Raw genomic sequence first — 12,929 nt, 5'->3', positions numbered from 1 at the left:
TTTATGATAATGATTCATTCACAATTATTCATATAAACAGGTATATTTATTTATTTAATATACAAGTCACTAATTTAATCATGTAATTATTATTGGCTACTCAACTTAGTTACCATTAATATTAATAATTTAATAAGAGCAAAGATAATATTATTTATTTATTTATTATCTTATAAAAATAATTATTAATAGTTTATTAATTTTATAAATAATAATGAATAAAGAAAATTAAAATAAAACAAAATTGTTGAAGGTTTGGAGAAAGGAAAAAATAGTGCTAGTATTTGATATTGTGGAACTGTTGGGGTCTCTTTCGTTCCTCCAATGAGTCACTGTGTACAGTCCCGTGTGATTGGCTTGTCTTTGTCTTTTCTCGGTTTTGGTCTTTTCTCGGTTTTATCAAAACCGAGAATATTTGCAAAATCCCTGCTTTGTTTCAGTGCAGCAACAATACCTGTCAAGCCAATCAACATTATCAACCTCAAACTCAAAAAAAGAAAAAGAAAAATGGTAATGTGGGTATTTGGGTATGGTTCCTTAATCTGGAAAGCAGGGTTTCACTTTGATGAGCGTGTTGTTGGTTTCATCAAAGGTTATCGACGTGTCTTTTACCAAGGTATCATTTTTGTTTCTTTTTTCCATCACTCTTGTGTACAAGTATTCAATTCAGTTACCGAATAATGCACAAAACAAAATCTTAATGGTTTTTCTTTTGTGGGTTTACCTTTTTAGGCTCTACTGACCACAGAGGGACCCCTGAGTTCCCTGGAAGAACAGTCACCCTTGAGCCTGCTGAAGGAGAAATATGTGTAAGTATTCCCAAGTTTTCATTTTTTTTGGGATTTGGATTATCTGGTATTATTAAATAACATGATACAGTCTTGTTAGAGAGAAAGACATTATTTTAACTACACTTTACTAGTAGATTCTACAATAAATCATAATAGTTATTTGTTTGATAAAATTTGTAACTATTTTCAGCATGGCTATATCAATTTAGTTAATAATATGAAAGGATTCAAATTCATTATTTTGAGACTCCATTTGTCAGATTGATTTATCAATGATAACAAGTCGCATAATTAATCTATTCAATTGTTATGTGAAATTCATACGGATCCCCTAATGTGTGTGTGTTTGTGCCGGCAAACTATGACTATTACATTTATGATGTGCAAATGACAGCATATTATGTGGTCCCTTTGATGAAACTATATACTTTTCTTTTTTGTTTAATCTTAGAGTGGAACATGAACATCTTTGGTTTGCTTTATTTTTGAGTCTGACTGTGTTATAGTAGTCGCTTTATTTCTTTGGTCACTTTTTTTTGTTATGGTGTAGATTTTTGAAATTATTGGTTGCCCTAATACCTGCGCTTTGTGCTTGTTTAAGAAAAAGAAAAGAATTTGGCAAGATATTTTGTTGATATATTTGTTTTGTTTACCATTTCTTGCATCTCTATTAAGATAAAGAGATAGCCATTTTGTGCTAGGAAGTATGATATACTCCCTTTAGTCTTTAATGGAAATCAAACCAAAATTCAACTTGGTTGTTGGTTGTAAAAGTTGAATGGCATTTCATTTGTTGTTCAATTTTGTTTTCAACTTTCCACATTTAACTTCTATCTTTTTAGATAATTATATTGGCCTTTTTATTCCTCGATTTTCACTTTTAGTTATTCTGTGAATTCATCTATCTTGTCATACAAATTTCAATTTCTTATGTGTCAAAATTATCAACTGCAATCAATATTGGATGCTTACTGTATTTTGCAAGGAGATAGTGGGGAGCTGCTTACAAGGTCTCAAAGAAAGAAGATGAAGAAATTGCATTAACGGTATGCATTGTAAAATATTCTTATTAGAATATTATTATGCTGCAACTAAAGTTCAAACTTATGTATATATCTTTCTTTTTTTCCCATTAGCCATTGATTATTTTACAGAATGGATTTTTGGCTGTCACTTTATTTGTTGTGCATTTTCTTTGTATTTTCATTGTTGCTATTGATGCAGACTTTGTTCTATTATTTAGATGAATTGAGCTCAATTATACCATCTCAAACAGGCCAAACCAATAAGCACATAGGAGATTGGCACACATGGTGTGCTATCATTACATCTTAAATGGTAATTGTGAGATTAAAATATGTAAATATAAAATAAAAAGGATATATATTTAGTGTTAATAGAACACTATATTGATTTATGCAAAGCATTTTGCTTTGCTACGCATGACAGAAATTTTGTGGTATACTGCATGCAGTTATGAAATGAGGATTAATATATTTAATTAATTAAATATAAATGAACAAACATTTATCTTATAGTGATAGAAGATCATATTGATTTATGTTAGGACATTATGCTTTTCTATGGATTAAAGTGGCATTATGAGTCTCGTGACTGTTTGATATACATGATAAGATTAGTGCTTGGCAGTTTTGAATCTTTTGATGGTTCTTAATATTCATGGAAGATTATACGCTTCTTATCTTTCTCTTTATATGAGATAAAGGACGTTTGAGCTAATTTTTTAAGCCCATCAGTTAAATCCAATTTATTGAATTGTTTGGATTAAGTTGGTATTTGGTTAGAGGTTCTTAGTTGTAGAGATTTCCTTATTTCCTAGTTACCTTATTTCACTTGTACATATTTAGATTATCAAATTCTGGAAACTTGTTGTAAATAGTTCATCTAATCCCTAAAATACAGGGATTCAATTATGTGATGATGTAAATATAAATCAAAAGTCTGAAAGCTACTCAGGCAAATCATGAATTAGTTCTCCAGTTCAGTTAATGTAGTAGTATTGAGATTGACTTTTTTTTTTCTAATAAATAAATTGTTCATGGTATTAGACAGTGAGAATATGACCCATGAGGCCCATACTGGAAACTAGGAACACTGATAAACCAAGGTTTGTTATGTGCAGCCTTGGATGTGAGCAATTAAATAAGATAGACTTAAACCTAACTTCAAGCTTGAGTTAAAACCTTATGATCTTTACTATCTATATTCTTACTGAATGAGCCAGTATACTATTATACTTTTACATGATAGGAGACGTTTAGGAAAACAGGTCTATGTTAGGTGCAATAAAGATTAAAAAAAGACTATGGGGTGGGCCATGGGGAAGTTAGGCCCAATTGTATACTGTTAGGAGGTTAGGGGGTTTGTTACAGCTAGGAAAGACTACTATATGTAACTGAATTAGAAGTAAGGAGGGAGTGAGACGCTTTTGGAGAAGAAAAATGAGTCAGTTTGTGAGGAGAGTTCGAAGACTAAAATTTGTGTGAGAACTATCATCTTTTATCTCAGGTGTACTAACACTGAGTTCATCCATGAGGATTGGCTTTCTTGCAGTAAAATTAGATCCTTTTCTCATTCTTATCTGTACCAAATACCAATATAACAGCACATTTGTAATTCAATGGCATTTTGCTACCTTGTTCTGGTTTGCAAACAACTCAATGTCTTAGAGCAATGATATTTGGATAGACTTCCTGATATTGTTGTTACTAGTTAACCTTTTGGCTAGGCAGAGAATTGAGAAAGTATTTTATCTGAAAAGCTTTTGCTCTGGGTGAGGGAGTGATTCATCTATTTTATTTGCTTACTTGTTTATGAATTCAATAAAGCCCTCATTTCTGTTCTGATTTCTGGTTTCCTAACAGACATTTTTTTTTCCATCAATCTAAACCTGCAGATAAAGAGGTATAGATCATCCAATGGACTATGTAATATGATTGTTTAATACCAAACTTACATAATTTGCTTACAAAATTGCTTATATCAATGGACATAAACACTTATAGATTTGGCATAGAGGACTTAATGTTGATAGGAACCCACATCTATGATGTTGCTAATGTTATACTTGATGTGAATGATCATGAAAACAGAACTTCACTGTCATCATGTCATGTCCCTATATATTTTCTATCTTTCCTTCTTATAAAAAATATCAGTACTTTAGATTGATATACGAGGGTAATATACAGCATCTGGAAGTAAGGGAGAAGCAATATGACAAGAAGGAATACCTAGATTTTTACATTGTAAGTGCATATGCCAAAAACTTTATTTCATGTTTAATGATGTGCAATATTTTATTCTGCTTTATGTTTGTTGTTATTCCACTTATGAAAATGAAAGCAAATATTTACTGAAAATTGTTTCAGGAGCTTAACGCTACAACTCCTGCCGTTTCTGGAGTGATGGCGTAAGTGAAAGAAACAACCTTCCGACTTTTTCACCTCATGCATGTTTTGATCATAATTAATTAGATCATTGTGAACATTTAACAGATATGTAGCATCTCCAAACACGAAAACTAACGTAAATTACTTAGGCCCCGCAACTGTTGAAGAGATTGCGAGGTATTTACCTTTCATCTGTATATTACAGTCTTAGTTTGTGACATGTGAAAGTTTACTTCTGTATTCAAGATTATAAATTGCTTTGGAGATTGCTTCAGTAGGATTATGCATTAGTCTTCATGCATGATTTTCTAACAGGCTGGTTACTGAAAATCTAAAAGGTAATGATTAGTTTGTTTTGAACCATTAGGGCCTCTTTAATGGATATGATAGGATACAATTGTTGGATAAGAATTTGATAGAATAAGAGTAAGAAAGGCTTTTGTCTTGTTTTATGATTTATGCATATCAAGATTCAAGATAATATATTAGATACATTGTGTTATCCTCTGGTGTTTATTTCTAACACAGGTCCCTCCACATGATAAATTTAGATAGGATAAGGCCATAGGATAGACTTATCATATCCTATTGGTTAAACAAACATAAAAAATAAAGCTATTCTATCATGTCCTCTGATCCTATCCAACAAATGGATTCTTAATATTTTGATACATGACTAAAGATGTCAATTTTCTGATTCTAGGAATCAAGTCTTTTATACATGTTTCATGCATTGTATTTGTGATTTGCGTGCCCTGTGCAAATACAGATTCATCAGTCATGTATAAGTAATTGCTTTTGTGCTCTTTCTTTTCATCCTACAGGCAAATAATTCAGGCTGAAGGTCCCGCGGGACCTAACCGAGATTATCTTTTCAAACTTGAAGAGGCTCTTCTTGAAATAGGTGAGGTTCTTTGACGAGCTCATGTGTTGATTCAATTATTATTCTCTCTAATTTTAATTTTCGTTTTTCTTATTTCTCTTTTATTTAATCGTTCTTTAGGATGCAAAGACAAGCATGTCATTGATCTTGCAAATGAAGTCAGACGTATTCTTTCAGACGAACACTGAATACTTGAGTGTTATTAAAACCACTCGGGATTCTCAGACTTTGAGCTACCCTTTATTTTTAATCCATTGGAAACTCTTATTCTTTAAAAAAATGTTATTGGAAAACATTCAGCTCTAATTATGCCAGTAAATCTTCTCATGTAACATCTTGATGTTATGATGGGTAGCTGAATAGAAGTTGAACCATTATAATGTCAGAACCCAATTACAATTCATAGCGACAATGGTTTATAGATGTACGTGTTTTTTATTTTTATTTTTTTTTATAATCTCTTTAGACTTCTCACTCACTTGAAATACTATATATATATATATAGAGAGAGAGAGAGGAAAGATCTTCTTACACTAATATAAGTCTAAAAATTCTTATACCTAATCTGAACTTTTTATTTAACTTATAACTAACGAGTTATAATTTATTACTTCACTGCTATTAGATATAAGTTAAATGAAAGGTTCAGATTGAGTGTAAAAAATTTTAGATTTACACCAGTGTAAGATGATCCTATTTTATATATGTATGTATGTATCAATTTTTTTATAATATATGAAGATTCAAAAGATGGTCAATTTAAAAGTTAACTTCTAATCCTTTAATTCAAGTGATGAGAAAGATTAAGAGTATATTTGATTTTTTTTAAATAGTTTTCTATTTTTTAAAAATAAAATATAATATAAATTTGTATTATATTTTATTGTTAAAAATAAAAAATTATTTTTAAAAGAGAAACTAAACATATTTCAAGAATGAGTTATATATATATTTTTTTAAATGAAATAGTTCTAAGTCAAAAATTATATTTATATAGTTTTATTAATTTTTAACAATATTTTTAAATTAAAAATATTTTTCTTTCAAAAATACAATCAACCAAGGATTTTTTTTAACCAAAATAAAAAATAATATATTATAAAATGTCTTAATTTTTAAAAAAAAATAAAATATATTATAATTTATAAGTCAAACAAGGCATGAACTAAAGTTGAACATAGTCATGCTTGTATAGCTATGTTTATAATAAACACGACTACACTAATCATAGAACACGAATATGCTTAATTTAGTACACCTGTGTTTAATTTTTTATGTGTGTTTAATTTTATTTTTATTTTTTTAGTCTTAAACTTAAAAGAGCGTAATTTTTTGTTCAAAATATAATTTATGTAAATTATATGTATATTTTATATAAATTTTTGCACAAAACTCTATGAAGACTTAGACAAAAATAAAATAAAATAAAATCTCAATGCTTTCCTATTTTTTTAAATTTTTTGTATGTTTTTGGTATTTTTACAGTTCTCTGCTTCATTTGTTTGATTGTATAGTGATAATATATTAAGGGTGATAACTTCAAATTAATTCAGATTTAATTAATGCATTTTCCTATTATTCAAAAATTAATTGATTGTTGAAAATTATTGTAAATTATTCTTTTTATATTAGCATGATTCACAACCTTTGGACAATTTATGTTTTGAATTTCAAACTAGTTTAATTGAATATATCTCAATAAATTATATAAAATACATATGTAATTTTAATAAATTAGAGTTCTGTGTAAAATATTATAACCTTTAAAAGTATAAAATTAGAAAAATTGAACCCAATGTGCTAAACTTGACAATATCTCATACTATAAGTCTATTATGCTCTCTTTTCAAGGTACACTACTAACTTTAGGATAATCATATTATAAGTTGTACCACTCGTTAAGTTCTATTTCTAATTAGTACAAAGAAGACATATTTTGATATTTAAAAAAAATATTTATTTAAAATTTTTTATTTTATTTATACAAAAAAACTTCAACTATGTTTTTTTTTTTTTTTGTTATTAATGGGGGCTAAAAGCCCAAACAACAAACAAACTTAAGGGGTGGATCTAGAGTCCAAATGCCACATCAGTCTAAGTACAAAAAAGAGAGCAAATTACAAGAAGCCTCAACAAAACTAACTAAAGAGGAAGGGGATTTGAGACCAACTTTGGCCAACATATCCGCACACTGGTTGGCTTCTCTAAATATGAGAGTCTAAATGACTGTCCCTTATCTTGCAAATTACATGAAATAAGAGATGAGAATTATTTTGGACTTGCTGGATATATTGTAAGGCTTCACAAGAATCAATTTTAATCCATCATGGAACCTAACCAACTTGTTGCACAAAAAGTTGAATTCCATAATAGATGCCCTAGAGCTCAACTTCAAGGGGGTTGCAGGGAGGCAAAGAGCTACAGAATCCAGCCATAAGATTTCCTTTTCAATCTCTAAGAAGGCCACCACAAGCAACAATAGTCAGGTTAAGGCAAAAGGCTCCATCTGTGTTCAACTTAAGTTGGTCCGTTAGGGGAGGAACCTATTTGATATTGGCTTGATCCATAGCTATTTTGGGAAGGGAGAGGTGTGTATTCCTACAATGAAACTTAGAGAACTCAGCATCACAAATTATCTATCGAATCAAAGTAGAAACCTCAATAGAACGATTATGAAAAACAAAAACATTTCTTTCTTTCCAAAAATGCCAAGTAATAAAACCAAAAAGCTTTAGCCAGCTGGAATGATTGTTCAAATAAGGGCTATAAATTTTTATAGATCTAATCCAACTGACCAGTAGAAAAAAATCAGGCCCATTGATAAAACAAAATAATAATCCTAGACCTTTCTAGCATAAAAACCATCACACAAAACATGATTCATTCCCATCCCCACACCTAGCACAATTAGCTAGATCAATTGTTCCCCTCTTGGTTCTTTCTTCATTAGTAAATAGCCTACCATGAGAAATCTTCTAAAGAAAGAAAACTACTTTAGGAGGACCTTCCCATTTCTAAATAGGTTTAAAAATATCATATTAAAGGGCAAGAGGAATAGGAGTTTAAAAGATTAACTAGTAAGTAGTTTTAACAAAAAAGGAGTCATTGCCAAGTAAGCCCAAAGGTCATTGGGAGAGGTGTAAAGTCTCTAGCACAGTTTCATGATGTAAGCTTTATTCATCATATGAAGATTTTTGAACCCTAAACCCTCCCCTCCCCCCCCCCCCCTTCTTAGGGATACCAATACCTATCCTTCTGAGGGTATTTATGATGAAATTCTACCTAAGCTTATCATAAGCTTTTTCTAGATCCAGTTTGATTATCATATAACCACTTTTACCCTTAATCTTGTGGAAGGAATGCATTATTTCTTGGAGGATAAGGGAGTTGTCAATCCTTTGCTTATAAGGATGAAATTGCATTGATAGGTAGAGATCAAATGGGACAAAAAGTCTCTTAACCTATTAACAAGGATTTTAGTAATAAGCTTATAACTTACATTACACAGAAAAATGAGTCTAAATTTCCTGTTGAACTCAAGGTGTTCAGTTTTGAGAATTAAGGGGATGTAGGTTTCATTAACCTTAATAATTTTCTTAGGATCTTGAAACACAACTAGAACAAAATCATATATAAATTTTTCCAGCACATGTCATTAGTTCTTAAAAAAAAAGGCATAAAGCCCATCAGGTCTAAGAGCTTTAAAGTTTCCTATATTGAACAGGGCAATCTTAACCTCATCTATGGAGACTTTAAGGAGAGAAGCCTAGAATTAGACTCTCTCAAGGGGGAAAAGATGACTACATGTTAAGAGTATAGTCTTGAGAGTTGGGTTCAACATATAAAGATTTAAAGTAGTCTAAAGCTAGGGTCTTTAAGGCAGAAGGGTCATAAATCTAGATCTGGTTCTCATCTTTTAGGGCTTCAATCCGATTTTTATTCCACCTACTTATAGGAGCTCTATGAAAAAATTTTGTGTTTCTATCTTCTAAGAACATCCAATTGGCTCTTTATTGGTGATACCAATATGTTTCCTCCCAATTAAGAATGAACTGATACTCTTTCCACAAAGTCTTCATGAGAATTATAATCAAAGCCTAACTTCTCGGAGATACCTTCTATTCTACATATTATACGTTTTTTCTTTTGGAAAATGTTACCAAACACAAATTTGTTCCAAGCATAAATGTTTCTTTTAAAATTGATTACATTGTCTGTCCAGGATTTAAAGGGCAACCAAGAGTTATTGACTTGGTTATGAAAATCAGGATGACAGAGTCAAGGGACAAAGAATTTAAAACTTTTATTATTATGGGTGAGAGACTGCTCATTACAAAATTTAAGCCATAATTCAGAATGATTTGACTTCAAAAGGGGAATATGGATAATAGTGCTATTTGGAAAGGAGAGGCATCAAGAGTTGTTGACCACAACTCTGTCCAACCTTTCTTTTAGGTTCCCTTTATGCCAAGTGAAATCGTTTCTTTTGAAACCCAGATCACAAAGCCCACATTGAAAGACAATCAACAAAGATATTCATTGTTATAGGATTAAATGGTTTATCCCTAACTTTTTTAGCACTATACAGGATAGAGTTGAAATCTCCAACCAAGGCCTAAGGGCAACTAGCAGAGGACCTAAATTGAATGAGTTCCTCCCAGTAGGCAACCCTATGATGTTCTTGGGGGCTAGCATAAACAGAGGACAAGATCTAGTCCTCATGCCCAAAAGCTTTAACTTTAAGGTGAATAAAATATTTTGATTTAGTGATTGGGGAAGTAGAGACTTTATTACTATTCTAGAAGCACCAAATGCCTCCAAAGAACCCAATGGCATCCATATTTTCATGCTTATCAAATTTAATTTTTTTTAATAACCTTATTAGCTATTTCAACACTAATCCTAGGATCGAACAAGATAATAAAATCAAAGTTATACATGACAATAAGATCATTGACAAGTCTATAAAATGTTCTACCACCAACCCCCCTACAATTTCAAAAAAGACAATTCATAGGTAACAATGGGAGAAATCAGTTAACATCTTTAGGATGCTGAGGGAGAATTTGACTAGAGGCTTTATAAGGGTCAAAAGGTCTAGTAGTTGTAGAAGGGGTGTCCATGTCCATTAAGAGATCTAAGACAAGAGGTTTCTCTGGAGGAAGCTGGGCTACAAGCTCTAGGGCATTTCAAGGATTACTAAGATTCATACCTAGCAGGTCTTAGATGGATCCACCACATGAAAAGTCTTGCTAATTTCTTTATTCATTATATTTATAATGGAAAAATTTCCATTTGGACTTGACTTGTATGACTGTGATTAACCTTGTCTTTGGCTTCTACATTGGTTGTCATAGCCTAACTAGCCCCCTTCTGTTTCCTTATTAATATGTTCATTTTTAGGTTTAGGTTTGCCTCTGGAGGGCTTTTTGGGGGGATTACCCTTGTCATAACCAAGTTTTATATATTTCTTCTTTCCAAGGTCCTTTTGTTCTTTTCCCTCTTCCTCAGTCCTATTTAGGTGTCCTGTAGTTTTCTTAATCTCTGTTGTAGACTTATGCTCTCTATCTAGACTTGGACTTCCTAGAATGTCAAATCTTGATTCAGAGTTTGCCTTCTTACTAACCTCACTATAGGCAGGAGTATTTGTAAGGCGGTGGGGCCTTATCTTTTTCCTAACAGACCTCTTAACTAACATCCATAGTCCAAACAGGCTATGTTCCTCACTTGAGGTGCCTTCTTGAGAATTTTTCTCATTAACCATACCAGGATCCTTATGGGAAATGTAGTCCTCCATTCTATTCCCCTCAATATTCATAGGACTAGGGATAAGTTTAGTGTGGTTAGTTACAAGTTTGTAGGGGTCAGGGCAAAATTTTTACATGTGGCCATATTTTCCATAGTGAAAACATATAAGACGCAAATCCTCATACTTAACCCTAAATTCTTGGCCTAGGACTCTAAAGGAAGTGACTAATTTTTTCCTTAAGATCAAGTTCTACACAAATTCTAGCAAACTTGCCTTGATAAAGAAGGGAGGTGTTAAGGTCAATTTTAAGCATGTGTCCTAGGCAAGAACTAACTTGCTATAGAAACTTTTCATTATACAATTCAAGTGGAAGGTTTGGGATACAAACCCAAGCAATTAGTTTCCTAAAAGTGTGCTCTTTAGGTCTAAAGAGAGGCATGCAACATTAGATAAGGAGGTAATGGTCTAAAATTAGCCAAGGCCCCTCAAATAAGGCAGATTTATAATCCTTTGTGTTATCAAATTAATCTAGAAAAAATTCATTACTCAAATCTAAAATTTTTAGGGAACCATTCCACCCCCAAAGGCTGCCTAATTTCTAGTTCAAATAGTTAAAACTCATAGATTTTCTTAATAGTTTGACTATCATAAAGTACTTTCAAGGGGAGCATCATTGCTCATTGTCTTCTAATGGGACTTTTAGATTAGGACAAAGAATTTAATCAGGATTAAGAAGATCTTGTTCATCATTTACCAAGTTAATATTTAACTCTTCTAACACAGATTTAACGATATCCTCATCTCCTAGTGTCATTTCTAAATCTTTTATTGACATAACTTTATCTTTATAAAAAAACCTTAATAGAAAGATTAGAGTTCGAAAGCACATGATCATCCATAGCTTCTTTCTCACTTTTTGATTGCATGTTAGCATCCAGAGCCTCCTTTGGATCCAGAGCCACCAACTTAACCTTCTTGGTACTTAGATCCAAAGAGTCGATCTTCTCGTTGGACTGGTTGTCTCCTTCATAATGAACCATCTTACTTTTCTCTTCGTATACAACTTAGTTTTAAGACAAAACCCTCCTAGAATGATTACTTCTCAAAGCACTATTAAGCTAAGGAAATGAAGGAGATAATCAGAGTTTAAGAGAAACCCTAGCTGAGTCTAAGCCCTAGTTTCCACGGTGAGAACCACTTATATCATCACCTCTTAAGCTAGAGAGACTAAGGAATTGAAAGCCCTATCAGAGCTTTTGCGACGCTCCTCTCCTATAACTTTTCTTTAGAAAATCCTAACTGAGGAAGTAATCCTTAAAATATAATCATATGTATGATTTAAAAGTAGTTACTTTATAAATTAAATTAGAAATTATTTTTAAATATTATTTTTTAATAAAATTACTTTTCTAATATTACTTTTCAAAAAAAAATTTAATATTATGAAAAAAATTCATTGTTACCTCCCTTTCAATTAATAATTTTATTCACTATATATATATATATATAAACAAACTTTTTAATTTTAAAATTAAAACTTAATTTTGATTACTATTTTATTATTTTTCGTATTTTTATCTCTTTAATTGTAATTTATGTTATTCAATTATCATACATGTTGATACAAGTATTAATGTAATATTATTTTATATTTATAATATTAAATATATAATAATAAAATATTTTGTTATATATTTCTCTAAACATAATATAAATTAATTTTATTTAGATTTTATACAATAAAAATATTTAATATTTTAAATATAGTTTATTTTGTAATATAAATTTTTTCACATTATCAAATAATTAAAAAAATATCGTAATATATAATTAGATAATAATATAAAATATGTTATCATGTTAATAAATTTTAATTAAACGATAATTTATTAATTAATGATATTTTAAAAAAATCAATTAATTATAAAACTCATTTTTTATAATAATTTTATTATTAATTATTATAAATAAAATAAAATTTACCAGCGCTTATTGTCAAAATTAAGTATAGTTTTTCTAATATTAAACGTGAAGAAAAAGCATACAGGGTATACCCAAACGAACTGGCCCTCACAACGGCTGGGTTCAAAACG

General features: G+C 30.6%; 1 protein-coding gene across 1 annotated transcript; it reads left to right on the top strand.

Moving 5' to 3' along the window:
* The first annotated feature begins 378 nt into the window (after window positions 1–378).
* On the top strand, window positions 379–5,472 carry LOC113847740 (gamma-glutamylcyclotransferase 2-3). The gene is made up of 8 exons (XM_027476997.1): window positions 379–616; window positions 733–809; window positions 1,784–1,837; window positions 4,004–4,060; window positions 4,184–4,224; window positions 4,310–4,381; window positions 5,029–5,108; window positions 5,208–5,472. The coding sequence occupies exons 1-8, from the start codon at window positions 508–510 to the stop codon at window positions 5,273–5,275; spliced, it is 558 nt and encodes a 185-aa protein (XP_027332798.1). The 5' UTR covers window positions 379–507; the 3' UTR covers window positions 5,276–5,472.
* Window positions 5,473–12,929: the final 7,457 nt, after the last annotated feature.

Source organism: Abrus precatorius, unplaced genomic scaffold (assembly GCF_003935025.1).
Source record: "Abrus precatorius isolate BTA unplaced genomic scaffold, Abrus_2018 Scaffold8, whole genome shotgun sequence".
NCBI lineage: Eukaryota > Viridiplantae > Streptophyta > Magnoliopsida > Fabales > Fabaceae > Abrus > Abrus precatorius.
This window is presented reverse-complemented; position numbering and strand designations above follow the sequence as displayed.

Bases quoted from the DNA above. Each gene is read 5' to 3' on its own strand.
- LOC113847740 (XM_027476997.1), top strand. From the start codon at position 508: ATGGTAATGTGGGTATTTGGGTATGGTTCCTTAATCTGGAAAGCAGGG. The intron at 810-1,783 runs GTAAGTATTCCC...GCAAGGAGATAG, and splicing joins CTGCTGAAGGAGAAATATGT to TGGGGAGCTGCTTACAAGGT. The intron at 4,225-4,309 runs GTAAGTGAAAGA...AACATTTAACAG, and splicing joins GCCGTTTCTGGAGTGATGGC to ATATGTAGCATCTCCAAACA.